This window comes from Perca fluviatilis, chromosome 1 (assembly GCF_010015445.1).
Source record: "Perca fluviatilis chromosome 1, GENO_Pfluv_1.0, whole genome shotgun sequence".
Classification (NCBI taxonomy): Eukaryota; Metazoa; Chordata; class Actinopteri; order Perciformes; family Percidae; genus Perca; species Perca fluviatilis.
This window is the reverse complement of record NC_053112.1, coordinates 15,053,459-15,081,457: the sequence shown is the minus strand read 5'-3', so window position 1 is coordinate 15,081,457 and position 27,999 is coordinate 15,053,459. Positions and strand designations below refer to the sequence as shown.

Below are 27,999 nucleotides of genomic sequence, written 5' to 3'. Positions count from 1 at the left end.
AATATAGTTCCCACAACATGTAAATAGGAACATGTTGGCGTTATTTTGTCACTTTTGTCACAATTCGGAGCAGTAAAATTACTGGAACCATTCACCTGCATGTTCTGTGATGGGCTGATGCCACTGGAGCCGTCAGACAGCGTTACAGCACGCACTGAGATGAGAAGGGTATGTATCGACTTGTCTTACTCTGGGGGTTACGGTTGAATAAGCTAAATTCCCAATAAGTCGGCGTGTTCCTTTAAGTGTTGAAAATGAGAGAGAAAAGATGCAGATACGGATCTGACTTGTGTAAATGAAATGCTGACCTGCTGTTGGAGGAAAGGTAGATAGCGATCAGGACTTACAGCAGAGAGGCGGGTTGTTTAGATGCCCAAAGCACTCAGCTGTGTGTGCTTTTAAATGATTGGGTGTTGTAATCCCTCTGCTGTGTGTGTGTGTGTGTGTGTGTGTGTGTGTGTGTGTGTGTGTGTGTGTGTGTGTGTGTGTGTGTGTGTGTGTGTGTGTGTGTGTGTGTGTGTGTGTGTGTGTGTGTGTGTGTCAGGTTGGAAGTTTGGTGCTTTGTTTGGCCGCTCCGGCACATTCCCGGCTGAGTGCGTCCATCCCGTGGCTCCTCCTGACTTCCTGTCGCTGCCACTGGACCGCAAGGCTGAGCCTCGAGGAGGAGCGGGACAGTTCGCTGTGTCATCAGCCATCGCTGTTGCTGTGGCGTCCACCATGGCTGCACATGAAATAGATCAAACAATTGAGGTACACAGGCACACTCACATACTGTTTTTCTGTCTCTGAACTGATCTGAGTGTCAGATTGTTTTTCACTGTCAATCTTTTCAGAGGGTTTCCCTTGATGGCTTTGCTGATGGAGATCTGGATGAGAGGGCCCTGCAAGACAGTAAATATGACATGTTGGAGTTCGCCAAGAAGTACTTCAGACAGGGAAACAACATGAAGGGGTGAGATAAAGAAAGAAGTGCACACACCCTGAAATCCTCTTAAACACACGGAAAAACAAACAAATCCAGTAATGAAAAGTAACTTAGTACATTTACTCAGGTACTGTTCTTAAGTACAATCTTGAGTTACTTTTTCTTCTCAAGTATTACCATTTTATGTTCCTTTATACTTCTACCTCACTACATTTTTGAATGACATATAGTACTTATAGTTCCACTACATTCAATTTAGAGATGCAGTTACTAGTTACTTATTAAAAATAAAAAAATAACACATCATTAGTTGAAATATTACATGAATTACATGAAATATGATGGATTGTTATAGAACAGGATATAAAGTAAATAAATACTAAAACATTGACTGAAACTAATCTGTATAATGAGTATATTTAAATACATTTTGTCGCTAATACTTTTATCAAATTAAATTTCTAAATCACACTTTTACTTGTAATGGAGATTTTTTTTTATAGTGTACCATTGCTACTTTTTCTGAAGTAAATGTTCTGAATACTTCTTCCAAATTGTATTTAAATCTAACAAAGTCACTTTGTGACTGCTTTGTGTTCATAGAGATTCCCTGAGGAGCAAAAGCAAGAACAGAGACTCCAGAGAGCCCACTGAAATGATCAAGTTCTCCAAGGTGGCGTTACTCTTGCTATAACTTAAAGCATGGTATAAAACGCCTATCTTGTCTTGGTGGTTTTTGAGTGTATTGAGTCGTTTATATTACTCCATTGCAGACTCCTCTGACTGAGTCTCTGATAGAGTTTACGGACCCAGTCATGAACAGAGTGGCAGCTGATCTCTTCCTGTGTAAGTTCTCACCTTCTCTCATTTCTCCTCTAATTACATTATCTTATTTCATTACTCCTATTACACCGATTCATCCAACTGAGACGTTATTGTATCAGATTTTCAGTAATCAAGTGCTTGATTCCTCTACAAAATCCGCTATTCAATATTTAAATATTGTTGACCTGTGTGTGTGTGTGTGTGTGTGTGTGTGTGTGTGTGTGTGTGTGTGTGTGTGTGTGTGTGTGTGTGTGTGTGTGTGTGTGTGTGTGTGTGTGTGTGTGTGTGTGTGCGTGCGCGCGCGCGCGTGCGTGCGTGCGTGCGTGCGTTCTGGATGTGTAATTTGTGTAGCTGTGATGCGTTTCATGGGTGACTCACCGTCAAAGGGATCCACAGAGCAGGAACTGGTCAGCACTTTCCTCAAGGTAAATACACAAGTTTTTTTTTCTTAGGCTACTATTTTGTCTTTGACAGTTTGCTAATATGTGTGTGTGTGTGTGTGTGTGTGTGTGCGCCTGCGTGCGTGTGTCCTCCCCTCAGCTCATAGGAGAGTTCACATTGATGAGGGATGAGGCCTACTGCCAACTCCTTAAACAGCTTACGACTAACACCAGTTCCAAACCGTAAGTCTGCTTTCCCACATAAACCATGTACACACCACAAACCAACCCACACTATGCTCCTCTTTCTTCCCCAAGCCTGTAATCCTGAAAGTATCTGTGCACGCTTGTGTTGTACAGTGATAGCTGCCAACGAGGCTGGAGGCTGCTGTACATCCTTACTTCTTTCCATCGCTGCTCTGAAGTCCTCAAGCCCTTCCTGCTGAAGAGCCTGCTGCAGGCTTCTCGCAGCGCTGGGGCACAGTATCAGGGTAAAGAACACACACAAACACACGCCTTCATTAAGTGTAAATCTGCTGTAGACATTACCAACGCCAGCAGCACGTAATGTTTTCTTTCAATGTGTTAGGCATCGCTAAAGCATGCGAGCAGAACCTGAAGAAGACGTTCCAGTACGGCGGCCGCATTGTTTCACCCAACAGCATGGAGCTGAAGGCTGTGATGGTCAGTGCCTCTGTTTATTTATCTGCAGTGGTGGAAGATGTTTTCAGATCCTCTCATTAATAAAACTAGTGATATCCACAGTGTAAAGATTCTCTGTAACACATAAAAGTCATGTCTTGAGTTAAGTAACAGTAGCTGCAGTATAAGCAGCTAAAAGTAAAGGCACTTATTAGGCAGAATAGCCACATTCACATCTATGTTATGTTATAGTATGATATAAGCAGAAAATTGATGTGGTAGCCATTCGAATTGGAACTAATTTTGAAGGACAAGTGTGATGATATTCTATTTTTTTTGTCAACCAATCTCTTGAAAATACCAAAACCAACAAGTACTGTCAGTGTATCCAAAGCTTCTTCCTTTGTGTCATAGAGCTCCATTGTTGTCCAAACACTATTAAAAACACATTATGGAGCGACACTTTTTGCACTGGGTGACATTTTCCTTCATTTAATGAACATGGACACTGTAGCCTAAAAATTAGCCCCAATAAATGCACATTTTAAGTTGTTTTTAAAGATTTATTTAGGAACCAAGCTTTAGACTGAGTATCACTGACAGGGTAGGGAAGTCAAAATTTGTTAACAATAAGAAAACTATAACATATCAAAATCCTTATCCTTTAACTCTTTAACAAATTTTTGTGTAGTTTAATCCATAACATTAAATCATATTCTATAAACGGATGCTAGATTTTGCATATAAAATCTTAAGGTAAAGCACAAATATCTCAAAGTTGCACAGTACATAAGAGCTGTATTTAAATATAGTTACCCTCCACTGCTTTATATGTAGGTTTATGTGTGTTAAGGTACTGAAAGAATCAGCCATAGTCCAATATGTCCAGTGTATGTTTATTATATACTATATAAGTGTGTGTTTGTACTTCCTCAGGCGGGACGTAGTTCAAAACGTCAGCTGTTTCTCTTTCCTGGAGGCATTGAACGTCACGTGAAAATCAAAACGTGCTCTGTAAGTGTGTATCCACTGTTAAGCACCACTGGTTATCATCATCAAACTTTATTTGTAGAGCACTTTAAAACCACTACAGTGGACCAAAGTGCTGTTAAGAAGAATAAATAAAACGCATAAAATACACAACTCACAGGAGGCATAAAATACAAAGAACATGAGAAATAATAAATAACAGCCATACAATAAAAACAATGAAATCGAGTAATGTCAATGTCACTGCTGTCTATGAGGAGACGACTGGGATTTACTTGTGTGTGTTGATATTGTCGTGTTTTTCAGGTTGCCCTGGAGGTGATTGAGGAGCTGTGTTATGAGATGGGTTTACACAAACTGGAGGCCATGGAAGAATATGCCATATTTTTAGTCACCAACAGAGGTGCACACTCAGACGTCTGCTTCTCTCTCACACACAAACACACATGACGTTATTATTAGCGCACAAAGTCAATCTTCTCGTCACTGTCAGTGAAGCAGATCCACTAACAGATCACATATCAGACTGTTCTCTGGTTTCTAGCTGTGGGAGAAAGTCGCTAACAACTCCTGAAAGGGCCGTCATGGCAAAATAACATGACGGCTCGATATCACCTTTTCATTTCCGATACTGATATCCCAACACAGTGTCTCTGCCAATAGCTATCCAGTACGCATTTTTCCTCCTTATTATCTACTAAGATGTTAATGTGCCATTCATTTGCATGCTGTGTATCTATAGAAATGTACTTAAAAATATGATGCACAAATTGTCATACACTTAATCCCATTAGTGAAGAACTCCGCAGTTCATAACATGACATAATATAACTCTTTCTACAGTTTCAAAAGGAACTTTCACATGCTAAATTTTTCTGATAAAATGAAGAAGCTTTTGTTATGGTACTTCTTTTTTGTACAACTTTGTCATCTTCCTTTGTACAATGCTCCTGCTGCTTCAGTCTTGTCAGGTTTTAGTGCTGAAAACTCCAATTTGCCGATTGGGTCCCTTGAATCACTCACACGGGCCTCTTTGCATTCTGTTGTTTTTGTTTTTTTCCTCCTTTAGCATTAAATATCTCCACATGAAAACAACTGGCAGCTGCTGTCGCTCGTGTGCTATTCAAAAGCACTGCCGCTCACACATGTGGCTACACAAACATTAACATGACTTTTTTCAGGGTATTTATGTCAGTAGTTTGTATTGGATTTTAACTAGATACTGATTCGATTAACAAATCCTTCATAAGAACTAATCCCTTAACTGCGTAATTTAAGTTAACCTTTAGATGAAAATGCATATATCTGTGAAATAAATGACATGTATATGTGTATGTGTGTGTGTCCAGGTCAGAATGTGCGTCCTCTGAACAAACACGAGTACATCCTGGATGTTGCGACCGAGGCTGAGTTAGTCGATACCAACTACAGCTTCTGGTTCAGACGAGTCGTCTGGACTCAACCGCTCAAGTTTGATAATGAGCTCTGTGTTGCCATGCACTATAACCAGGTACGACAGGTGGAGTTTCACATGCATACAGTATATGTTACCTACTTGTGTGCATGTGTATGTAACTCTGTGTGTGTGTGTGTGTGTGTGTGTGTGTGTGTGTGTGTGTGTGTGTGTTCAGATCCTGCCAGACTACCGTAAAGGCCTGCTAAATGTTCTTCCACATGGAAAAGTGAGCGATCAACAGTTCCACCAGATCTCCAAACTGGCAGCTTTGCAGCACAGAGCCAAAGACATCGTCTTCATCCCCAGCATGTGAGAGAACAAACTATGTTTGACAATACAGTCTCTAGTTTCAGTGATCAAGGGATAAAATGTCTTTCAGATAATCTAAAAATATTTGTTATACTTTATTGTCATCCATTTTACAGAATTTATCAATCATATGACCCCAAATTCATAAAAATAATTTTTACAGATAAGGGTGTAGCAGAACAAACACTAATCATAAAATAGAATAATTGTTGTTGTAACAAGAGTAGTGGAAAAATAATAGAGAAAGCAAAATGTCTGTCCTTAATACAGAAAAGCACAGTGAAAATATACATAAATACGAAAGAAAAAGAAAAGTTTCATGCATACATACAGTGCAGTAAAAAATGCATACTTGTAAATATACACACATATCCAAACATTCACCCATTTCACCCATTCCATTAAAGGTTTCAATTTCCAAAGCACAGCCATTTAGCCCATCTTGCTTTAATACAGTCAACACTACCGCTGTGCTTTTAATTTGCTCCAGTAGTTCAGTAGTTCCTTTTAAACATTTTGTAAGTAAATATCCATACTTTTCATCCATTATTTTAGGATTTATTTGGCCTTCTCTGTTTCCCTTTTAACACCAATCCAATTGGATTTTAACATTTAACACATGAGCAAAAAATAAAAGGGAAATTAGCATACATTTCTCCACAAAAATCAATTTTACCTGCAGGTTAATTATTTTAGAAAATCCCCCTTAAACAGAGCCTCTGTTTCAGCCCATTTACTGGAGATGCACATTAGATTTATGGATGTGTGTGTTGTATATAAATGTTGTATATTTTATTATTTATGTGTAATGCCGACATCATGACATCACATAGATTGTTGCATTACAGCAGCATTGAAGCTGCAATGGATGTTTTTCTACATTTTCCATTTAGCACTGATGTTCAACAACCGTACAGGAAGAAACTCCTCGTTAAAGAGAGAATGCAGTGCAGTCATTAGTTTTTGTGTTTAAAGTGCGTGACTGTAAAAACTTGTCCTTTTCGTCTTCTTCCTGTTGTTATCGCTGTCTCTCTCCGCCCTCACACAGCGCTGACAGCGGAACAGAAACAGCTCACTGAGTAAAATCATCCTGAGAAATGTTGAGAAATCACAGAGTGAAGCAGACTCCTGTTTATCTTCTTCTCTCTTCCAGACATGAATTATCAGAGTACATTGCCCCACCTCTGTTCAAAAAGCAACCACCCCAGCAGTGGGTTACCATGGTGACGCAGCACATGCAGCAAGTGCAGACCCTGAACCCACACCAGGCCAGAGCACAGTTTATGGGTAAGATCCCCTGTTCACATTAAAAGGCAACGCAGGTAAAAACCGTGATTTTGGCTGAACCAGTCAGTTTTTTTTTACAATACTTTCTATGACTGGATTCCTCTCACTGTATGTGTCATTTTGTGAATGTGATACTGTCAAAAGCTCCAGAACAAGCGACTATGTGGATCTTAGTTGAGTGTTGTTTCCGAAGTCAAGAATGAACTGTTGAGCGCAATCGATTAATAAATGAATCCGCACATTGACAGCAAAAGTAATCTGCATTTGGACTAGTGAAGAAGAAATGCTATATAACGTGTACATTTGCACTTTTTTAAGGATACTGTCATAATACAGGAAGTATTTGTGTCTTAAAAAGGTACTCCAGGGATGTAGTTTTGCTCAAACATAATGTTGAGATACAGATTAAACAAACGTTCCAACTCAATGAATTAAAGCAATCTGCACTCACTCTTGATATATTCTGTGTCTTTGTGCGTGCAGGGCTGATCAGTGCATTCCCCATGTTCGGCTCCTCGTTCTTCTACATCCACAGCAGCAGCTCCACCACCTACTACGCCCCCTGTATTGTTGCTGTCAATCAACATGGCCTCCACTTCCTGCACAAAAATACACACGTAAGGAACTGCACACATTCACGATCGCCAAGCACTCATATGACTCATCTCATCGTGACTGACACATGACCCCAGAAGTAGAGTCAGACATGACTACACAGTTTCGGTAGACCAGGGTTCTTCCTGGCTCAGAGTGGGCCTTTTTTTGGGGGGGCATGATCGGTCCACCTGCAGTAGTCTGTGTTACCTTATCTGACAGAAATCTAAGCATTTTCCTGTTATTTCTGACAATTTGATAAACAATAATGTGTATTATGCTTCAGTAAATATAACTATAATTTACAAAACTGGTTAAAAAATCATAATATTAATACTTAAATACATCACCGGTAGAGGTACAGCCTGACTATGGAGATAAAACTGAGATTAGCACTCATATTCGGGTTTCTGTTCTGCTTGTTCAACAGTTGTTTGGTAAATTGCTCTCAAGCACATTAAGAGAGGATTTGAATTGCTATTTTTGTTCTGAATGCTTGTCATTTTAGTGCTGGGGATTTTCCTTTAGGGTTGCCTAAAACCTCTTTGGGGGGGTGGGGGGGACGCGTGCCAAACATTCCTCTATGCAGGAAAAACCCTGTGGACGCTTGTGTGTTGTGTGACAGACAGTTGTGTGTTATAATATTTGGTCTCTGTGGCACAGGAGCTTATGGCAGTGGTCCCCCTGGTGGAGGTGCAGTCCAGCCGCACCCAGAGGCCCACTGCTGGAACGAGTTACCCGTATGTAGACGTCACCCTGGGGGACTTGAACACGCAGCGGGTCATTCAGCTGCAGCTGGAGCAGGTATTACGCAAACATAGACGAGGACATTCAGAGGCCACACATGGTCATGTTCAGAAAAGAGTTGCTGTGTTCTGTGCTCATGCTAGCGGTGTTTGTCCACAGGGCCTGGAGTTGTGTCGAGTCATTGCCATGCAGGTGGAAAACATGATGTCTGTGCGGGAGAGGAGACTCACCCTGCCACCCAGTGAAATCACCATGTTATAACTTATGCTCATGCCTCATTGTAACGCACACACTTGTATGAACACACACATACATGTAGACGAAACCCTTAAATAGCCTACCTCTTTTTGCCTTCAGGTGTTTTAATACGTGATGTGAATACGTAAGTATACCCTGAAGTCAGTCTCCTTTAACTTGATGATTATACTACATTACCTGAAACAAAGTGCATCCTGAAGGCAGTGAAAAGTCAAATATAAAGTGGCACTCATAAGTTTATGAACCCATGCTAAAGTTGACTAAAAAGAGGAATAAAAAGATCATCTTTTGGAAATTGATCTTAATGCTTTAATTAAAAAACTTAGGGAAAATCCTACCTTTAAGGACACCAGTTATCTTTGTGAATGAATAATGTATCGTAAATAAATAAATGTTCTTCCTTAAAATACAGGGGGCATAAGTAAGTACACCCCTATGTTAAATTCCCATAGAGGCAGGCAGATTTCCATTTTTAAAGGCCAGTTATTTCATTGATCCAGGATACTATGCATCCTGATAAAGTTCCCTTGGCCTTTGGAATTAAAATATCCCCACATCATCACATACCCTTCACCATACCTAGAGATTGGCATGGGGTACTTTCCATAAAATCATCTCTCTATCATCTCTTTATCAGGATTCATTGTGTCCAGGATACTATGCATCCTGATAAAGTTCCCTTGACCTTTGGAATTAAAACAGCCCCACATCATCATGGGGCTATTTTGATTCCAAAGGCCAAGGGAACTTTATCAGGATGCATAGTATCCTGGATCCATGAAATAACTGGCCTTTAAAAATAAAAATCTGCCTGCCTCTATGGGAATTTTACATAGGGGTATGTATACTTATGCCCCCTGTATTTTAAGAAAGAACATTTATTTATTTACGATACATTATTCATTCACAAAGAAAATTGGTGTCCTAAAAGTTTGGATTTTTCCTCATTTTTTTTAAATTAAGGCATTAAGATCAATTTCCAAAAGATGATTTTTTTTATTCCTCTTTTTAGTCAACTTTAGCATGGGTTCATAAACTTATGAGTGCCACTGTAAGTTAATGTTTCTTTCAGGTTGACGCCTTTTATAATTGCACTGACTACCTAAGTTTTAATTGATCAAACACAAAAGAAGTTTTAAAATGTGCAGAAAAGGAGGAACGTCACAGGCCTGTGTCTTGTCATTACAAAGTTTTATAACTGATATGTAACAAGTTTTTTTATTTTTTTATTGATACTGTTTACTGTGAAACTTGATAGTGAAACAATTGTTGTATTCAACCAATATTAATGCATCAACTTTCTTGTTTTGTAAAGAATATTTTATCAAAATAAAATAAGCAATTTTAAAGATAGATATGAACACTTCTGCGTGTGATTAAAATGATTTTGGTATAAAGAGGTATCAGTATAAAATAAATTAACTGAAGGTTTTGATAGGGATAAACAGTCTACACTATAATAAGAATTAACAAAGCCCCTAAAATAGTTAAATTAATGAACAGTCTCAGGCAGGGCTGCAAGTAATTTTGTTTTCTTTATTGAAAAAAAAACAGAAATTTGTGAAAAATTTTAGAGTTTAAACGATGGATTTAACCATTAGTTAGTCAAAAGGAAATGAATCTGCATGTGTCAATCCGATTAGGTATTAATTAATTAAGTTGTTTTTAAGCAAAAATTCCAAAGAAATCTCTTCATCCAGCTTGTCTAATCTGAATATTGGCTGGTTTGATTAGTTTTATATTTAATATTTAATTTAATATTTAACTGAATATTTTGGGTTTTGGACCAAACAAGTCATTTGAATGTGTCAGTTTGGGCTTTGGTAAATTGTGATGGGCACTTTTTTTAATTTTTGATTAATGTGTGTTATTTTCTTGCTAATCAGTTAATTGTGTGGTATGTTAAACGTCATAAATTAGTTTTTTAACAGGCCTAAAACATGGCCAACACAAGTCCACAACGTCTTTAAATTGCTTATTTGTTTGACCAACAGTCTACAACCTAAAAGTATTTGATATGTTAATTATATAAAACAGACCAAATTGACAAAAAAAAATGGTATGTAGGCAAGGTATAGTAGATCTGCATACAAATACATGTTGTAATGTCCAGCAGTTAGTTGTGCACAAATATTCACCACACAAACCCTTATTCACATTACAAAATGTGTAAACAATATTGATCACGGTGGACTTTATTGAAGTAAATAAGAGGTCAGTGGGACAAAATTAGCACTAGTCTTGCGCGTGCCCCCAGGGCTCCTAAAATGGATTTTAGTGTTCACGTGACAGTCCCTCCCAGGTCACCACTGAGCATGCGCTTATCTCTAGCAGGTTACACGAGTTTATTTTCAGCCTTTTTCTTGGACGCGATGGTCTAAATTGACCGTGGTAAAGCCTTGTGTGACTATAACAATGTTTTTCATGGACTCTTGGAGTTCAAACCTAAGAGGAAACGTCTCTGGAGCACCGAGGTTTGGCATTTAACGGTGACATGTGAAATGTTGCTGCGTGGTTTGACAGTATTTCCAGGCGGCAACGGACAGACCAAGCCAGGCTAGTTTAAGCTAGCTAGCTAGTAGCCAAGCAGCTCGGCTAGATATCGTTAGCCTTTCCGCTGGCTGAGCGTGTTGTAGTGTCGACGCAGCCTTTATCACAGCTCTGCTTGTTTGTTAGCATCCGGTAATACCATCTACAAATTGTCACGTTTCACACCAGACTGCTGTTTAAATGCACACACAGGACGGCGGAGAAACTAAGCTGTTGTTAGCTAACGTTACTTCTGTGCGCTTGACATCGCTGTGAGTAAGTGGTCCCTTTAAGCTAACGACATCTACCATCAAAGACTCCCTTTGACATCAAGTCGGTTCATATTAACCAGTCAGTTAAAGCCGTGCTGACATGCAGCGCTGATACATGCTAACTGTTAGCTAGGAGCTCACGTCGCACTACACCAGTCATATTGGTTTGGCTGACATGGCAGCCAGCGGATACTCTGACCTGAGGGAGAAGCTGAAATCCATGACTCCACACAGAGACGACTTTAAAAATAAATACGTGGACGGGACGAGTAACGGCAGCAGCGGAAAAAGTCGAAAGCGCAAGTTCCGAGAGTCCGACGACGATGAATATGAGCACAGCGATGACAGCGCGGAGCACCGTGAGCAGGAGGCCAGCCGGGTGAAGAGCAGTATCCTGCAGAAGAGCATCTTCACACCGGAGGAGTGCGCCCTCATCGAGGAGAAGATCGACGACGTGGTTGCCAAAGGAGAGGCTGGACTTTACCGTGAGCACACAGTAGACCGGGCGCCCCTCCGCAACAAGTACTTCTTTGGGGAGGGTTACACGTATGGATCCCAGCTGGAGAAGCGTGGACCGGGCCAGGAGAGGCTGTACCGCAAAGGAGAAGTGGATGAGATCCCAAACTGGGTGCATGAGCTGGTGATCAAGCGTCTAGTGTCTAGTGGAGTGGTCCCAGAAGGGTTTGTCAACAGTGCAGTCATCAACGATTATCAACCGGGTGGCTGCATTGTGTCACATGTAGACCCTCTGCACATCTTTGCAAGGCCCATCGTCTCAGTGTCCTTCTTCAGTGACAGCGCGCTCTGCTTTGGCTGTCGCTTCCAGTTCAAACCGATCCGGGTGTCAGAGCCGGTGTTTGTCCTGCCTGTGAGGAGAGGGAGTGTCACAGTGCTGAGGTGACTACGACTGTTTGCTGTCAAGCATTGATTGCATTACTATTTTTGTGTGTCTGCCAAGGGCTTACAGCATCTCTCTTTCTCAGTGGCTACGCTGCTGATGACATTACACATTGCATCCGGCCCCAAGACATCAAGGAGCGGCGTGCAGTTATCATCCTTAGAAAGTGAGTCAACATACTGTCATTTAACAAATAATTATCTTGTATGAAATCTCGCTCTGATCCATGTCTTTGTACTTGTGCTCCCTCCTTTATTTGCCAGGACCAGACCAGATGCTCCTCGACTGGACTCTGACAGCCTGTTGAGCTCTTCTCCTCCTTTAAAGAGACCCCCTCCTCTGAAAGCCAAACGCTCTCATCGCAAAGCAGAGCCTGATGCTGCTCACAGGTATACACCCACACAGTAGAGGTCTTCATGGGCCCAAAACTAAAAAATAGACCTGATCTGAAAGGGGACTTAGGGCAGTTAGTGAGTTTGTCAATCTGAAAAAAACAGGCCAGAGGATAGTTACGCCTGATATAGTCTATATCCTTCGCATTCCACTTTCAGGGATTGCTCCGCTGCTGCAGGAAATTCTTCCGGGTGCATGTATTTTCCGTTTCCTTCCGCTTTCTTTGTTGGAATTTTAAATTCGAGACAGCTAGCTAGACTATTTGCCAAATCTGAGTTTTCTCTCGCCCGACTATTTTGCAGCGGCTCTGTGCGGAGTTTAGCACCAGCCGTGACGAGTCTGATTGATTTAAAGAAATGCCATTAAACCAGAGCACGTTTTCCTCCCATCCCCAAATGCTATGTAGAGTAGCCAGACCCTCCTTCAGCATGCTTTGGAGGAGGGTCTGGCAAACCGAGACTACACCTGATATTAACAGTCACTTTGCGAACATCAGAGGAGGATTAGCCCTACGTTTATTTGATTTGAGATAATTTTGTTGACCTAACCGAGATACCAACTCAGAGCTCCAGCCAAAAAATCACCAGGTTTATCCAGCAAAAAATGTTGAACCAGGCTGCCAATCAAATATGTTCAAGCGCGGTTGTGGTTGTGGTTGATCACTGCAACGTGAACTCCATATTTCTACTGTTTAACCTGGGATTGGTGAGACAAAAGATGAGCTGTAAAATCCTTTTACTGTCCTTTCCATTACATCATAATCACTGTGTAGTGTTTTGGTGTCTGATAAGCCTTCAAACTCATATCTGTTTCTCCAGTCATACTTCTTCGATCATATTTTATCTTCTCACTAAATCAGTTTAATAAATTATGAAACGCTGTAAAAAAAAAAAAAAAAAAAAAGCCCATTTTAAGTTGTTGAGAAGATCAATCTTCTCAGATCAGTCTATAAAAACAGTTTTCCCCTTGTGGTGTGACCTGGGCAGAAAAAGTAAAAAAAAAAAAAAAAAATGAATACATACAGGAACAATAAGACCAACATTTTCTCCTTAATTTTTATTTGTACTGTGTGGATGAATAAATTAATATCATCACATGAGACACAGCCATCTTTTAACCAATCAAAAGGTCAGTGGTTCGATCCCTGGCCCTGCAGTCCCATGTCGAAGTGTCCTTGGACAAGACACTGAACCCCAAATTGCTCCCGATGCCGCACCATCAGTGTGTGAATGTTTATCTGATGAGCAGGTGCTTCGGTCACAGCGTATGAATGTGTGTGAATGGTGAATGGTTCCTGTACTATGTAAAAGCGCTTTGAGTAGTCATTAAGACTAGAAAAGCGCAATATAAATACGGTCTATAAAACGGGCAGCAGAATTTGCTCTCTAATAATACTAAATGATGAGAATGTATTAGTGAATTCACTGAGGGGCGGGGGTAAGCGTCCCTCACGCCCACAATGGTCATTAATTAAGACTTCAAAGGCAAAATAATTGAAAATCCAAAAGTGATGCAGCTCACTATCATAACGTTTTTAACTCGCTGCTTTCTCTGCTCCCTCTCACACACCAGTACATGTGCTGTCTGAATGAAGCCGTGAGGAACATCAACTTAAAACTAACTAACTTAAAGTCACCTATATCTGAATGACAAAAAGCCATCACTTCAACAGATTGATGAAGCCAGTATTGTTGCATATTGCATGTCTGAAAAGGGCTCAAGACACACTCGTGCAAAGGAGATAGCTGAGGCTGTAACAATGTTCTATTGTGTTCCTTTTGAGCAGGTGTCATGTAAGTTGCAATAATGACACTGTGTACTATCAATCTGCATGTGATAAATGAGGATCCAAATCTGACTTGGTATCTCGATCTTTGTCCACCAGGCCGAGGGTACTAGAGATGGATAAAGAGGAGAACAGACATCCGTCACACTCCCGTCACCGTCGTCGCAGCATCAGCTCCGAGAACTACAGGAGACGTGGTCAAGCCTCCGACAAACACCGGGAGAGTTCAGGACGCAAAGTCAAAATGAGACGCCACTGAGCACTCCTCACACATGTACACATAAATATACCCATTCTTTTATGTATTTCAGTATTGTAACTTTCTATGATCATCATTTTCTCGCTCCAGTTTTAGTCTGGCACGAAGAGCCCAGTCATCATGTTGTCTGCAATTTGATTTGAGCCTGATTTGAGTCTGAATTGTTTGTTTCTGGCAGACGAAGCTGGTGTCTTTGCTAAACACTACGGAACCTCAAGTTACTTACTACAGTTGGGCTCTGTTGTTATATTATCTTTAATTGAACGTTTCTTGTTTCTATGTCCATAAATACTTCAAAATGGCATGTATTTTTTGTAATGATGTACAGACTGCAAGAGCTAAAAGAAAGATGTATGTATGGACTTGTACAAAAGAAAAAGCTGAGCTGTAATCTAACTTGTTATAATATACAATATGTTTGTATAATCTTTGATTGGGGGAACTTTTATGCAGAAAGAAACATGTTTTTTTTTTTTTTTTTTTTTTTTTTTGCACCTACCTTTCTGATCTTCACCTTTTATTGTGCCATCCCAGATCTTTGTTCACTTCTGCGTCCCTGTTGCAGTTTTAAGTTGAAACAACGCATGTGCAGCGATGTTTTCTCTGTTATGATTTGATTCTGCTGTATGGCTCATCTTGGTGGAGGTCAGTCTGGTGCATTAACTAAACCGATGTTTTATGGAGTGATGAAAAACTCAGGCCTTGTTTTACACTCCTGTTTCAGTTTGAAGTTGCTTGTTGTAGTGACAGAGGCCACGTTATTGCTGTTCTGTATTAAATCAAAATTTCCCTCATTTAAATTGGGTGATAATTTGGGTCAGACAGAACAAAAACCAACCTTATTACGTCTTGTTTAACTTGTGTCTAAACACGCGGCTGAGAAGAAACTCAATTTCCATATGTGTTTGTCCTTGAAATTTGCTGTGTAAATACAGATACATTTGTTTCTAGCTCCCAGTCAGCCATATTTGGCAGAGGTATGTATTAGTTCACCATTAGGTTAGTCTATAATTACACATGAACAAAAATAACCTCTGTTCAGAGGAGAAATGACTTTCTAAAAACAGAATGGGTTGTGTTCGTGGTTTTCGGAACACCTACAGTTGTGAACATGTTTGCAAAAGTTAAAAGTAATAGTCTGCAAGAGGCAAATACTGGAGCTCTCCAAACAGAACGGGACACTAACTTTGTGGACACAGGTATTTTGTTTTTAAGCTAAAAAGGTGCTGGCTGACAGAAATAAAGCTGCAATTGTCTCCACAGAGTTGGTCTGCCATTCAATAAAGTAGGGTTGTCTCTCAACCAAGGTGGCTGTTTAAGCACCAGGCTGAGGAACAACAAACTCGAGTTTGTTTTATTACTCATGTTATTAGAGATCCATCTGGAGTCATATTCAAGTTGACCTATTTTAAACGATCAAGCAAATAACTGGCCACAGTATCAAGAGATATGTTTTTGTTTCTTTTCTCAATTACAATATAATTTCACTTGGAATTTGGGAACCAGTGACATGCCTAGGAAGTGTCTTTGTGAAACCAATACAGTATATTAACCCTGGCTTGTTCTAGGTTTTCTGTCCATTTTGGGCCCATATCATCTCTAAATCACTCAGGGTCTTCACTAAACTCATCCTGAGGGGATTTCACACACCAGTTGCCTCAGTTTAGACCTCCTTTACTGAATATTATGTTTTGTTAGGTTGAAAATTTAAGGTACACTGTTGGTAAGCTGTAAAAAAAAAAAAAAAAAAAACATTTTGTTCAATTCAATTTAATTTTTTTTTTTTTTTTTTTTTTTTTTTTTTTTTTTTTTTTTTTTTTTTTTTATTTTTTTTATTTTTTTTTTTTTTTTTTTTCTTTTTCTTTCTGTATCCCCCTAATATTTCTTTGATTGTTATATAAGTTTGTATATTATGCATCCTCAGTATTTCCAGAAAGGTATTTATAATTCAATAAAGAAAATACAAAAAAATGTATCTGCTTTTAAATATTTCCAATTGTACAATCAAAGGCAACACTGATTCTAAAACAAATAACAAATTCAAAGGATCACAAATGAAAGGGGACAGCTTAACGTCAATTTGCTTTTTCTTATTTAAGTTTAATTTGATCAAGTCTTGGTAGCAAATGCATAAATAAATGTGTTGCTTTAGCTGTGGGGTTGTCATAATTGGATTAATGGGTTTTGACTACAAAAGAAAAAAGATTAGAATTGACAGATTGGCAATCAAATCGATCTGCAGCATGTTTGGAAAAGAGTTTCTGAGATAAGAGGTTCAAAGATTATTCTTGACCTTGAAAAAGCTGTTGGAGTTTGGCCAGAAATTGGCAGATAGAGTTTAACTAAACTAAATTTGCTGATGAGGACTACATGATATGATCAAAAGCACTAAAACAGTCACTAAATGGCAGTGGTGGAAGAAGTATTCAAATTGTTTACTTAAGTAAAAATAGCAATACCACACCTTAAAATATAATTCACTAAAAGTAAAAGTAAAAGCCCTGCATTCAAAATGTAAGTTTAGTAAAAGTACAGAAGTATTAGGAACAAAATGAACTTCAAGTATCAAAAGTAAAAGTACTCTTAGTGGCTGCTGTCAGTGTTACACTGTTTTATTATTGGATCACTATAATTGATGTATTCATATTTAAGATGTGCTTTAATGTTGTTGGTCAAGGTGGAGCTAAGTGTTTACTAATGAATGTACTTTTGGTTGTTTAAGCTGTAACAATGGATCCTTTCACTTTTAAAATTATGATTTATATATAGCCTATATATATATATATCCGAAATGTAGTGAAGTACAAATTAGCATAAAATGGAAATACTTACGAACAGAGTACAAGTATGTATCTCGAAATAGTCTTCCATAACTTAGGAACTTTCCATCACTGCTAAATGGACCTTCTAGTAGTGAGATTAGTTGGTTTTCTCTTCTTCATGGGGGCGCTGCTGCACCTTAACGTTGAATGCCAACCGCAATTAAAAGAACGAAGAAGAATACAGCAGCTGTAGCTAGCTGGTTGAACTAGCCAACTAGCTATATTTTCTCTGTGTCCGTTAACGATAGAAATACGAAATACGTTTTGTATCAAAACACTAATGGTGTGGAGTCGGACTGTTATATTTCTCTCCGCACTGAGTGGTAAGTATATTTAACAGTAGTGGAGGATAGCTGTCAGTGACTGCTAATGTAGCTAACTAAACAGCTGGCTAGTTTCATAGATAGCGTTATATATTTATATCTATGGGCTAGCTTTACTAACGCTGACGCTGTTCTTCATGCTGCTAAAATGGCTATAATTAGTTGGCCGATTGGTCATGTAGGTTAGCTAAATGGACATTGTATCGTGTTGCGTTACCAACTGGCTTGTTAGTAATCGTTGGTGTTACATTGTATATTATGTAAACACTGGAGAGGATGGCAGCAGGTGAATGATAAAGTAAATGTGTTAAGCTAAACCAGGAGCGTGGCATGTCGCTAATACTGCAAGATAAGCAAACACAAAAGAAAACAGAACAAACATTTTTATGTATATGATTACGTTGTTACTGTCTGTCCCATACTCTACCTCTCCCCTCACTTACAGTAACAACCTTTCGGTGTATGATGCTAATGTTAAAAATCTGTCATTGCATTACTAAATACTAAATAATAATGCATTACTAATGAACGCCATGAGTCCTTTGTTTGATCTGATGGAAAGTACACTAACATTAAAAAAGTGAACTCTGCTCTGACGTTGAAAGTGCCCCAGCAGGACTGCTCGTGCTGCAGACATTTGTTGTGCTGTAACTTGACTAGGAAGGTCGTTATAAATTTGACCCAGGTGGTGGGACTCGTGGCATGTATTGGGTCTATAAATAGAGCGTGTCTCCATTCTTGGGACCCCGTACCTCTGGCAAAAAGAGACGACACGCACTCGGTTGAAATAGTTCACAGTGATGTCCTGTGGCTATTTCTGGATCTCAGGTGCCTGGAGCTAAATATGATGAGCCCAGTGTATACTTCAAGTTTTGTACAAACTAAGCATAGGACTATATTTATGTCATGGTCACATATGTGTCTGCTCCTCAAATGAGCGAGCTTGAAGGATTGGTTCACAGATCTCAGATCAAATTCATATTTTGCTTCCCAGCATTAATAACCTCACCATTGGATTTAGTTTAAAGAGGCATGCACCACCGCTGCAGCTTCCTACCATCCTTCATAACAGGTTAGAAAGGCAGCTGTCCTACCGACAAAACGTCACAAAAGACATTTTGATATGGCACAGAAAGAAAATCAGGTGTAATTCATAACATTAATGATGGCTGCATTCCATTTGTCTCACTGGAAATGCTGTGCTAAATGTTATTAATTACAACTGTGATTTTCCTCCTATGTCAAGTCAAAAGGTCTCCTGCGAAAAAGGACCAATATGTCTCGTGCAAACAGGCCTATCTACCACCAACATCTGACACAGAAGCAGCCAAGAGAAAACAATCGGGCTGGTTCCCAAAGCTCTTTTTATACATAGTTGTCTTTTTATAATCATGTCCGATTATTCTGGGAGCTTCCTGTTTCTAAAAACAAGATTTGTCATGGTTGTTAAAGGTCTAAAATATGACTCCAAATGCACTGTGTTTAAGGCCAGTGAGAGACAGCAGCAGAGCGGTGAGTTTCCCAAAACTGAAGTTGTCAACAGAGTTATAAATGATGGGAAGGTTATATTAATTAATTAATAAAAGTGATGTTATTATTATTTTTTCTAGAGCCCAATATTGCACAGTTGCCTCAAGGGGATTTATAATCTATACAGAATGAAATAAAATAAAAATGTTCTTCATGTCAACAGCAAAACGTAATACAGTGAATCCGTGACTGTTTTAAAAATACACTTAAAGCTGCAGTGGGAAGAAAGCTAAAAAAAGAAAACACTTCTCCTATTTGACATACTAGTTTCTCCTTGTGAAGCTCTGCTGTAGGGAGGATTCCTCCAAAAGATATTCCCTCATTTGGTGTTTTGGTGATGGAGAGCGCTGTCTAACACGTCGGTCCAAAACCAACCTGTCCATACATGTTGACTTGGGTTGAGATCTGATCATTCAGTCAAGTATTTACAGTATTTTAACACTCATCAAACCATCCAGTGACCCTCGTGCCCGGTATGAAGACATTTGCATTTGTTAAGTTTCTCCATTCATTCATTATATTATTTGTCACCTGTCAGAACATATTTTAATATTACTCTGCTGCATATCCTGTCAGCTCATCTCATCTCATTGGTTATTCTGACTTCATAACATTCATGTGGAAGTTTAGCTGCATCCCAATTATTTCAGGAGATAATGACTTCTGCAGGTAGAGTTTGTTTTCCCTCTACCTGACAGTCATGTCTTGTGTTACTTTCTGCCCACTTAAATTTTTGTTATGCGTTCTCCTTTCCCAAGGCTAACCACAAAAAAGGAAGCAATGAACTTCCAGGGGAGTCGGAGGCGAGGAGAGGATGGCATCGCTATGGTGATTGACTTCCTGCTGTCTAATGCCCGGCTGATTCTGGGAGTTGGTGGGGCTGCCATGCTAGGAATTGCTACACTGGCAGTGAAACGGGTGAGTGGTTTTCAGGTTGTTAGTACCACATCAGTGCATCGTTCATGCACTCCTCATTCATCTGTATTTGGAGAAATTCATTACTGCAGAAATTCTGACCCGGGGAAAAAGAGATGTAAAGCCCTGGATTCTTCATGAATCTTTAATGCACAAGTGCTATGCTAGCACCCAAAAAAACTATTGTGCATTGAGTTGTATTTTTAGTTGTCCACTTATAGATTAGCAGTTCATCCTCCAGCTTTTTCATTACTTGTAGCAAGTTTTGTTAAATTTCATAACAAAACTATTCATTGTTAAGACTACTAATAGGTCTACTGCATCCCCAAGCTATGTGGTCAGTAGTCAAATCCACAAGTATGGCCTGGGTTTAGGCAGAGTATTGCTTGTTAAAATGATTGCTGTTTGGCAGCTGACTCTGGAATCTAATTAACATCATTAACATCAACTCAAGCTGACAAATACATTTAATAAATGAAATACGTTTGAAGTTGATTTTTGTTTGGTAGTGGAATAAATCTAAATCTACTGCTGCCTGGACGACAGGAAATTTGTCAAAATGCATTTGGATAGTGGTCAGCAGCAGTAATGTAAAATATGTAATCTGTATTTAATAGACTTCCTTGAGGCAGAGGCTATCTTTGTGCCTCTTCATTTTAAATTGGTTTGCCTGCAGGATATGGCAGTGGATGTACTCTGTATTTGGGCAGCGCATTATCAGTCATGCAGTGCAGCGTGTGTGACCATGAGTGTTTGTGTTAAGCTGATAGAGCGCGCAGGCCGTGCAGCCGATGATGAAAAGGTGGAGCAGAAGATGGCTGAGAGCTGGGAGGAGTTGAGTCTGGTCTCTGCTTCCCCCACACTGATCAAGAAGGGCATAAAGGGTGTGGTGATGAAACATGTTGCCAAGGCAGCCAAACAGCAGAAAGGTATGTTCTAGAGATGTTCCGATACCGATACCAGTATCGGTATCGGCTCCGATACTGCCTAAAACGCTGGTATCGGTATCGGGAAGTACTGGAGTTTATGCACCGATCCGATACCATGTAATAAAGCCCTAAAGAAAATCTACGTTAAAGTAGTTTATTGATGTTCTTTTTCATTATAACTATAAAAGAAAGTTCTGGGGCATTACTTGTTTGCGTTTGTTCATGTTTCACAAAGAGTTTAACCTGAGCCAGACCGACAACAAAGAGAGAAATCATATCACATCCATACAGAGATAGTAGTATACAGATGTTAAAACATAATGAAATATATGACACGCTGGTATCGGATCGGTACTCGGTATCGGCCGATACGCAAGTTCAGGTATCGGAATCGGTATCGGGAAGCAAAAAAGGTGGTATCGGACCATCTCTAGTATGTTCTACATCTCAGCAACCAAAAGTGTTCAGGCAAATGAGACACACAGAAATATCACAAATACATTGGGGGTGGTACCTCACGATACGATATCATCACAAGACTTATGTCACAACACCATATTCTTGCGATTTTAAACATATTGCAATATTCTGCGATATATTGCAATTTATCACCTTTTTTCCAACTTCAAATTTTTCCCAATTTCAAATTATGTCTCCAAAAGGAAACGTTGTCAACATCTGTTTCATCTAAAAAGATAAATATCTCTGTTTGTTCATCTCACTTCAATTGTATTGCTGCACAAAGGGATTGTCAAACTGACCAACACATATATAATAATAGATCGATACTTGGCATCTGTGTATCGATACAGTATTGCCTAGAGATGGTCCGATACCACTTTTTTGCTTCCCGATACCGATTCCGATACCTGAACTTGCGTATCGGCCGATACCGAGTACCGATCCGATACCAGCGTGTCATATATTTCATTATGTTTTAACATCTGTATACTACTATCTCTGTATGGATGTGATATGATTTCTTTCTTTGTTGTCGGTCTGGCTCAGGTTAAACTCTTTGTGAAACATGAACAAACGCAAACAAGTAATGCCCCAGAACTTTCTTTTATAGTTATAATGAAAAAGAACATCAATAAACTACTTTAACGTAGATTTTCTTTAGGGCTTTATTACGTGGTATCGGATCGGTGCATAAACTCCAGTACTTCCCGATACCGATACCAGCGTTTTAGGCAGTATCGGAGCCGATACCGATACTGGTATCGGTATCGGAACATCTCTAGTATTGCCACAGAAAATATTGCCATACCATGCTGTATCGATTTTTTTCCCCCACCCCTAAAATACATAGATGTGTATATTCTAATCATCATTGTGGCCCTCTGATCTCTTTCTCAATCAGCTGACCTGTGCCAACAACCTCAGATGTCCTCTCTGGAGTCTAAACCGGAGTCAAAGTCCAAGAGGCTCCAGCTGTGCGTCCTCAGTTTGCAGGTACGCATTTTGGCTCTGAGGTCTAAAATGCATATATTATGCATTTAGTCTTAGCGGCTGCTGTAAGAGCTCGCTCAGTGTTGGCTCATTAATTTATGCATTTGTAACATGTTTTGTAAAGCGCAGTGCTTAGGGGATAAGCATTGTTATGCACTGGTTAGGCTGCACAGAGCCCCGGGAGCCCTGCATAATCAAAATACTGTGTGCTTGTGCACTGGCTGTATAGAAGAAGTCAAACAAGCATGAAAACAGCTTTGAATTGGTGTGCAGGACATCCGCACAAGCAAAAATGTTGTGGATTTTTCTGGACGAGCTACATGAAACAATTTGGGCAGCAAATGTGAGTAGAGCAGCCGCAAACGCATGACTGGACATAAGAAGGGATTTGAAACAATGGGATTTGCCTTTTAAGAAAGTTTATGCAAATTGTATCTGTTATGAATAGTTATCATCTCACATATTCATTTTCTATTCCGCATCACTGTAGAAATACCTGAGGAAAAAAAAAAGGATTAAATTAGATTTTTCTTGGCCAATGCTTGTATTTCAAATAACTTTTTTAAGTAAAGTAACCACAATAGAATCAGTGATGCATTTCCTTATGGCAGTATCCATTTTTTCAGATGCTTCTTCGGTCCAATTGTGTTTTGCCAAGGGTAGGGCTTAACTTGATAATGCTAATACTTGTTTTTATGATAGATTATTCACCTTTTTATTTGAAGGAGCTGATGGGGATTGCATTTCACTAAAATTATACCTCGTACAATTTTCATGTGACAAATAAAATGTATTGTTTGATTTGATAATGCTTCTTAAGCAGCAGTAACAGAATACACACAGTACTGTTTTTTTTGCTCTTTACTACTTTACCTCCTCGCAGCAACTTAACTGGCAAAGCATCATGCTGTCAGAGTTCCTAAGTCTGCTTAGAGGCACAACATGACTTTGAATATTACACTACTCAAGAGGCAGCTGTACATTCCCAGTAGAACTGTTTTGTTAACTTCAATATTTAGAGTTGTACCTCTGTGAAGGATGCACATACATGGTCATAGTACAGTAGCTGTCTGCCTGCCTGAGCTCTGTATCACTGGAAAACTGTGTAAAATGTGTTTAGGAGCGACTGCAGCAGTATTATCACACGAGGGCAGCACTAACTCCACATGAGGTCCAGAGGGCTCAGTCTCAAGCTCTGGACATCTGCACTGAGATCCAGGGCTTTCTGCACAGCCGTCTTCCTGACATGCCCCTGGGAGAAATGAGCCTCGGAGGTTCTCTACTGGATGACCTGCAGGTACACACACAATGTATTCTCTTTCTGGCCGATAATACACTTGTACATATGTGTTTTCCCCTTCAGTGACGTCACATGGTACAGTATTAGATAAATACCACCTGGGTTTATTTCTGTGTGTGTTTAGGTGGTTAGCGCGGACCATGCATGTCTGCTGGTGCCTCTACAGCTGGAAGCCTCTCTGTGGCGTCTCATCCCGGGAGAGGAAACGCTGCTCACACACCCGCTGCACTGGATGGTCCGCCGGGTCAATCTGGAATATTTTCCCAGAGGACGCAGCTACTGGGACAGGTGATGGCACACATATATATGTATTTTTTTTTAATCGTCAGGCAACCTGGACTTTTAGGTGCTTGTGTCTATATAAATAAATCAGCTCAGTTGTTGTAACTATTTTTAATAATTATTACTGCTAATTAGCAACAATTGTGTTTTTTACTGCAAATAATGCAGAAGTGATTGTTAGGAAAATGAATGTGCCAACATCTCTTGCATGTAAATCAGTAAATAACTAACACTAGGGCTGCAACAATGATCATTTTTGATTAATCTGCTGACTTTTTGTTTTTTTCAATTAACCGTTTAGTCTATGCAGGGCCCATCACAACTTTGCAAATCTCTCATTTGAGTGTCTGTAATCAGTAAATGTTTTCATTATTTCTGCTTGAAAAATTATTGAAACAATTAATCGATTATCAGTATACTTGCCGATTTGTTTTTCTGTCAATCGACTTGTTTTTGCTCCAACTAAAACTATTTCATGTTTACATTACAGATATTCACAGAAGGGATCCTTAAAAAAGCCTTAATCAATACTTTTTTTTTTTTTATTCACGTTGAATAAGATTGAAATGTGTAATAAAAGAGGTGTCAGTGATGAAACCACGGATATCATTCAACTTGGCAGATCCATGGCTGTTTAGACTCTATCAGCTCATTGATTTTAGTTTGAAATCATCATCGAGCGTAAGCGTAAACGGTGATGCTACCTTTTACACCAGCCTTTGTAACTTACTAACATTGAAGCAGCAGTAATAGGCTTACTTAATCACAGCTAAAGGTATGCGAGGACATGTTCTCCAGGAAAATGGAGTCATCCACTAAAACCAGTCTCTTCTCGTGTCTTGTAGGTACCTGGTGGGTGGTTACCTGTCCGCAGAAGCTGTTGTGAACATGTTTAGTAAAGCTGTCATGGAAACTATAAACTGGCCGTCCATCAGCAGCACTCTGGACTGTCTCGTCAGACCTGTACTGGGAGGACCAGAGCTAAAACTGGAGATTCGGTGTGTGTCTGTTCTTTATTGTTGTTTTCAATGTTGAGGTTCAATTACAAATGAAGCGCTTGGTTTTAATAGGTTTTTTCGCACCATTAGAGGTTACACATTGAAGTTTAGAGGGCAGTGATGACACAAATATTAATAGTCGATGGAGTCTAAAGTGTTTCCAGAACACCAGTTTTGGGAACCAGTTTCAGTTTCCAAAACATTTTAAAACTCTTTAAGTTTTAGTGGTAAGCTGCTGTTCATTTGGAAACAACATTGCTGTTGATTCGCCCCATTTGTCTGTTGCTAAATCGTGTCCCTAATGCATAAAGGCCTTCCCAAAACCCCTTTAAATCCCCTGGGTAAACAGGATGCTAAAAGAAAAACTCTCGCTCTAAAACTTTATGTTTATATGAATAATGGCTCAAAAGACTGTGTAAACAAAGGTAATTGAATGCAGGTTTAAACATGCAATCCACCTGTGTGATGTTTGCGTGTGTTTTTCTCTGGTTGTAAATCTTCAGGCCTGGAAATGAGTGGGCCGAGAGCAGTGATCAGTCCCTGTTCATCTCCATGCTGCCTCTGCTGAGGGAGGGGGACGTGGTTCTGACCGCCCAGCCTGAGCTCACCTCTCCCTGGGTCAACGCCTGGCACCTGTCTCTCTACCCGTGGGAGACTCAGCGCCTGACTCAGCTCGACACCGCTGACGACGGATACCGCAGACACACACTTAAAATCCTCAAGGCTGCGTGCAGACTGAACCCTGCCCTGCGGCCGCTTCAAGCCGCCCCGCTTGCCAATCTCATCCTGCACCTCAGTGACAGTGAGAGCGACTGGTCCGAGATCAGCGTTCATGTGCGATTCCAGCAGTGCATCACAGAGCTGATTGGCTACCTCGAACAAGAGGCGTTACACAGTTACTTCAAGCCAGCTGTCAATCTGCTGAGCGGCTTGTCGGAGGACCAGGTGGACCAGATGGGCTTCATGCTCTACTGCGCTGTGTCAGAGCCTGAAATATTGCTCATATAACTGTCTGCACACACATCTCTCAAGCTCTGACACACACACACACACACACACACACACACACACACACACACACACACACACACACACACACACACACACACACACACACACACACACACACACACACTTCTTCCCACTGTCTATACTCTTTGGTGAGCCCCTCCGTCCGGCCTTGATGCAAGGGAACAGGGTACAGTTGGAGTAACAAAATGGCAGGCGCCATGGACTGATGTCTGAACTGGAGGAGGAGAAGCTACAGAGACATTGCAGATGTGAAAGTGATAATCAAGCTATAATAATCACTCCGAGGAAAGGAGACGTGCCAAGGAAAGGAGCTGAGGAAGTGTTTATCAAGATGTTTGAAACGATGCTTCAGGATGTGCCTGACATAAGTGTGCATTTAAGTTTGCGTGATTATTATTTTTCACAGGGAGTCGGTGATGGTCAGCATGGTCACATACAGTTCAGTATATCTATTAACATCAGAGGACAGTCTATTGCTGAAGTGCATTCATTCTTTCTAGCCTGTGTGCTCTGCATTATTACCTAAATCTCTTTTAATATATTCTAACTATGCAGAAAAATGAATGACCTGCTGAAAACCAACAGGTTTTAATGCACTTCTTAAACCATTAAGTCTCTGAATTGGACTTATTTATCGCCAAGTATATATTTTATCATACTGGAGGTTAAAGTATGCAGTATTTTGTTTGTCTTGTTTAGTGTTCAGTCTGTTGTTTGGGTAATAACCCTTTAGATTATGATTAAAGTTGCCTAACCATTTTATGCATTTGCTTTTAAATACCGTATGAATGTTGTGGCCATTTCTTCAGTTAAAAATTGATTTTCTGTGATTGAAGAGTGAAACTGCTAATAACAATTAAAACGCTTGTTTAGATTCTCGCTCAGTTGCCTCGAAATGGTGTCACAAAGATGTCTCGTGTTAAACTTTCTTATACAAGAATCAGAATCAGAAGATTTATTGTCATTGTACAAATGAACAATGAATGAATGAATGATTTTTAGCAGCAGTTCACCCAGTAACATAAATGTGAATCTAAAAAGACAAGAAATAAATAGTAAAACAACAATCATAAAATAGAAAGAAATATACACACTAAAAGTACTAGTTATTGCACATGGTGTGTGTGTGTGTGTGTGTGTGTGTGTGTGTGTGTGTGTGTGTGTGTGTGTGTGTGTTGTGTGTGTGTGTGTTTGTGTGTGTGTGTGTGTGTGTGTGTGTGTGTGTGTTGGTGTTTTTGTGTGTGTGTTCAGTGTGGTGATGGCTTGGGGGAAAGAAGCTGTTCCTGAGTCTATTTGTCCTTGTCCTGATTGACCTGTAGCGCCTGCCAGAGGGCAGCAGGTCAGACAGGCAGGATGGGAGCAGTCTGGGATGATTGCCTTAGCTCTGCTGAGGCAACGGGATGAATGGATGAATGGTTCTTCAGGGAGGGGAGGGTGCAGCCGATGATCCTCTGTGGGGTGTTGCCCCATGAGGAGAGTCATGCAACTTTGTAAACGTTTTGCACTATTTTCATGCAAATGTCAATCAAAATGCTAAAATCATGTCATGTGAGAGCCAGCTGATAACTGTTACCATCCGCTGATAGCCTGATAACAACAGAAATGGATGACTGCCAACATGTGACATGGATTTCTGTAAGATGTAAGTCATTTCAGTTTACCTGTGTCTTAAAACAATACTCTCATGCCCATACAGGATGTACATTAAATTAGTTATTGATCACTGTAATAATTCCTCCTGCATGCTGGCAGAGAGTAGATCCGTTCCTAAAGATTTCAATAAGTGATGGGGAACAAAATCTTCGGTCCTCATTCTGAAAAAATTGTGAGCTTATCCTTAAATGTGCTGAAACTTATCAGACGATG

General features: G+C 39.9%; 3 protein-coding genes across 4 annotated transcripts in view; all 3 read left to right on the top strand.

The window, feature by feature from the left end:
- myo15ab (myosin XVAb) overlaps positions 1-8,676 on the top strand; it is a 59,096-nt gene extending 50,420 nt beyond the window's left edge. The window contains exons 59-74 of the mRNA XM_039795813.1: positions 545-750; positions 834-952; positions 1,529-1,598; positions 1,699-1,771; positions 2,102-2,175; positions 2,291-2,373; positions 2,491-2,621; positions 2,720-2,814; positions 3,709-3,786; positions 4,069-4,165; positions 5,112-5,272; positions 5,394-5,527; positions 6,681-6,814; positions 7,298-7,431; positions 8,072-8,212; positions 8,315-8,676. Coding sequence (XP_039651747.1) covers positions 545-750; positions 834-952; positions 1,529-1,598; positions 1,699-1,771; positions 2,102-2,175; positions 2,291-2,373; positions 2,491-2,621; positions 2,720-2,814; positions 3,709-3,786; positions 4,069-4,165; positions 5,112-5,272; positions 5,394-5,527; positions 6,681-6,814; positions 7,298-7,431; positions 8,072-8,212; positions 8,315-8,416 — 1,832 coding nt within the window. The 3' untranslated portion in view covers positions 8,417-8,676. The remainder of the gene's footprint in view (positions 1-544; positions 751-833; positions 953-1,528; positions 1,599-1,698; positions 1,772-2,101; positions 2,176-2,290; positions 2,374-2,490; positions 2,622-2,719; positions 2,815-3,708; positions 3,787-4,068; positions 4,166-5,111; positions 5,273-5,393; positions 5,528-6,680; positions 6,815-7,297; positions 7,432-8,071; positions 8,213-8,314) is intronic.
- Positions 8,677-10,719: 2,043 nt separating this feature from the next.
- alkbh5 (alkB homolog 5, RNA demethylase) lies at positions 10,720-15,810 on the top strand. Its single transcript, XM_039795798.1, has 4 exons — positions 10,720-12,111; positions 12,198-12,278; positions 12,376-12,501; positions 14,391-15,810. The coding sequence occupies exons 1-4, from the start codon at positions 11,390-11,392 to the stop codon at positions 14,548-14,550; spliced, it is 1,089 nt and encodes a 362-aa protein (XP_039651732.1). The 5' UTR covers positions 10,720-11,389; the 3' UTR covers positions 14,551-15,810.
- A 1,707-nt stretch (positions 15,811-17,517) lies between these two features.
- Positions 17,518-27,007, top strand: mief2 (mitochondrial elongation factor 2). Of its 2 annotated transcripts, XM_039795780.1 has the most exons (8): positions 17,518-17,695; positions 19,984-20,143; positions 20,904-21,069; positions 22,433-22,524; positions 23,642-23,818; positions 23,946-24,109; positions 24,949-25,101; positions 25,605-26,109. In XM_039795780.1, the coding sequence occupies exons 2-8, from the start codon at positions 20,006-20,008 to the stop codon at positions 26,107-26,109; spliced, it is 1,395 nt and encodes a 464-aa protein (XP_039651714.1). In that variant the 5' UTR covers positions 17,518-17,695; positions 19,984-20,005. The 2 variants fall into 2 exon arrangements, with proteins under 2 accessions (XP_039651714.1, XP_039651723.1); XM_039795789.1 differs by lacking the exon at positions 17,518-17,695 and having other exon boundaries at positions 20,006-20,143; positions 25,605-27,007.
- The last annotated feature ends 992 nt before the right edge of the window (positions 27,008-27,999 follow it).

Coding starts and splice junctions, on each gene's coding strand:
- alkbh5 (XM_039795798.1), top strand. CDS start 11,390: ATGGCAGCCAGCGGATACTCTGACCTGAGGGAGAAGCTGAAATCCATG. Junction 12,112..12,197: donor GGGAGTGTCACAGTGCTGAG/GTGACTACGACT, acceptor TCTCTTTCTCAG/TGGCTACGCTGCTGATGACA. Junction 12,279..12,375: donor GCAGTTATCATCCTTAGAAA/GTGAGTCAACAT, acceptor TTTATTTGCCAG/GACCAGACCAGATGCTCCTC.
- mief2 (XM_039795789.1), top strand. CDS start 20,006: ATGAACTTCCAGGGGAGTCGGAGGCGAGGAGAGGATGGCATCGCTATG. Junction 23,819..23,945: donor CTCTACTGGATGACCTGCAG/GTACACACACAA, acceptor GTGTGTGTTTAG/GTGGTTAGCGCGGACCATGC. Junction 24,110..24,948: donor GGACGCAGCTACTGGGACAG/GTGATGGCACAC, acceptor CGTGTCTTGTAG/GTACCTGGTGGGTGGTTACC.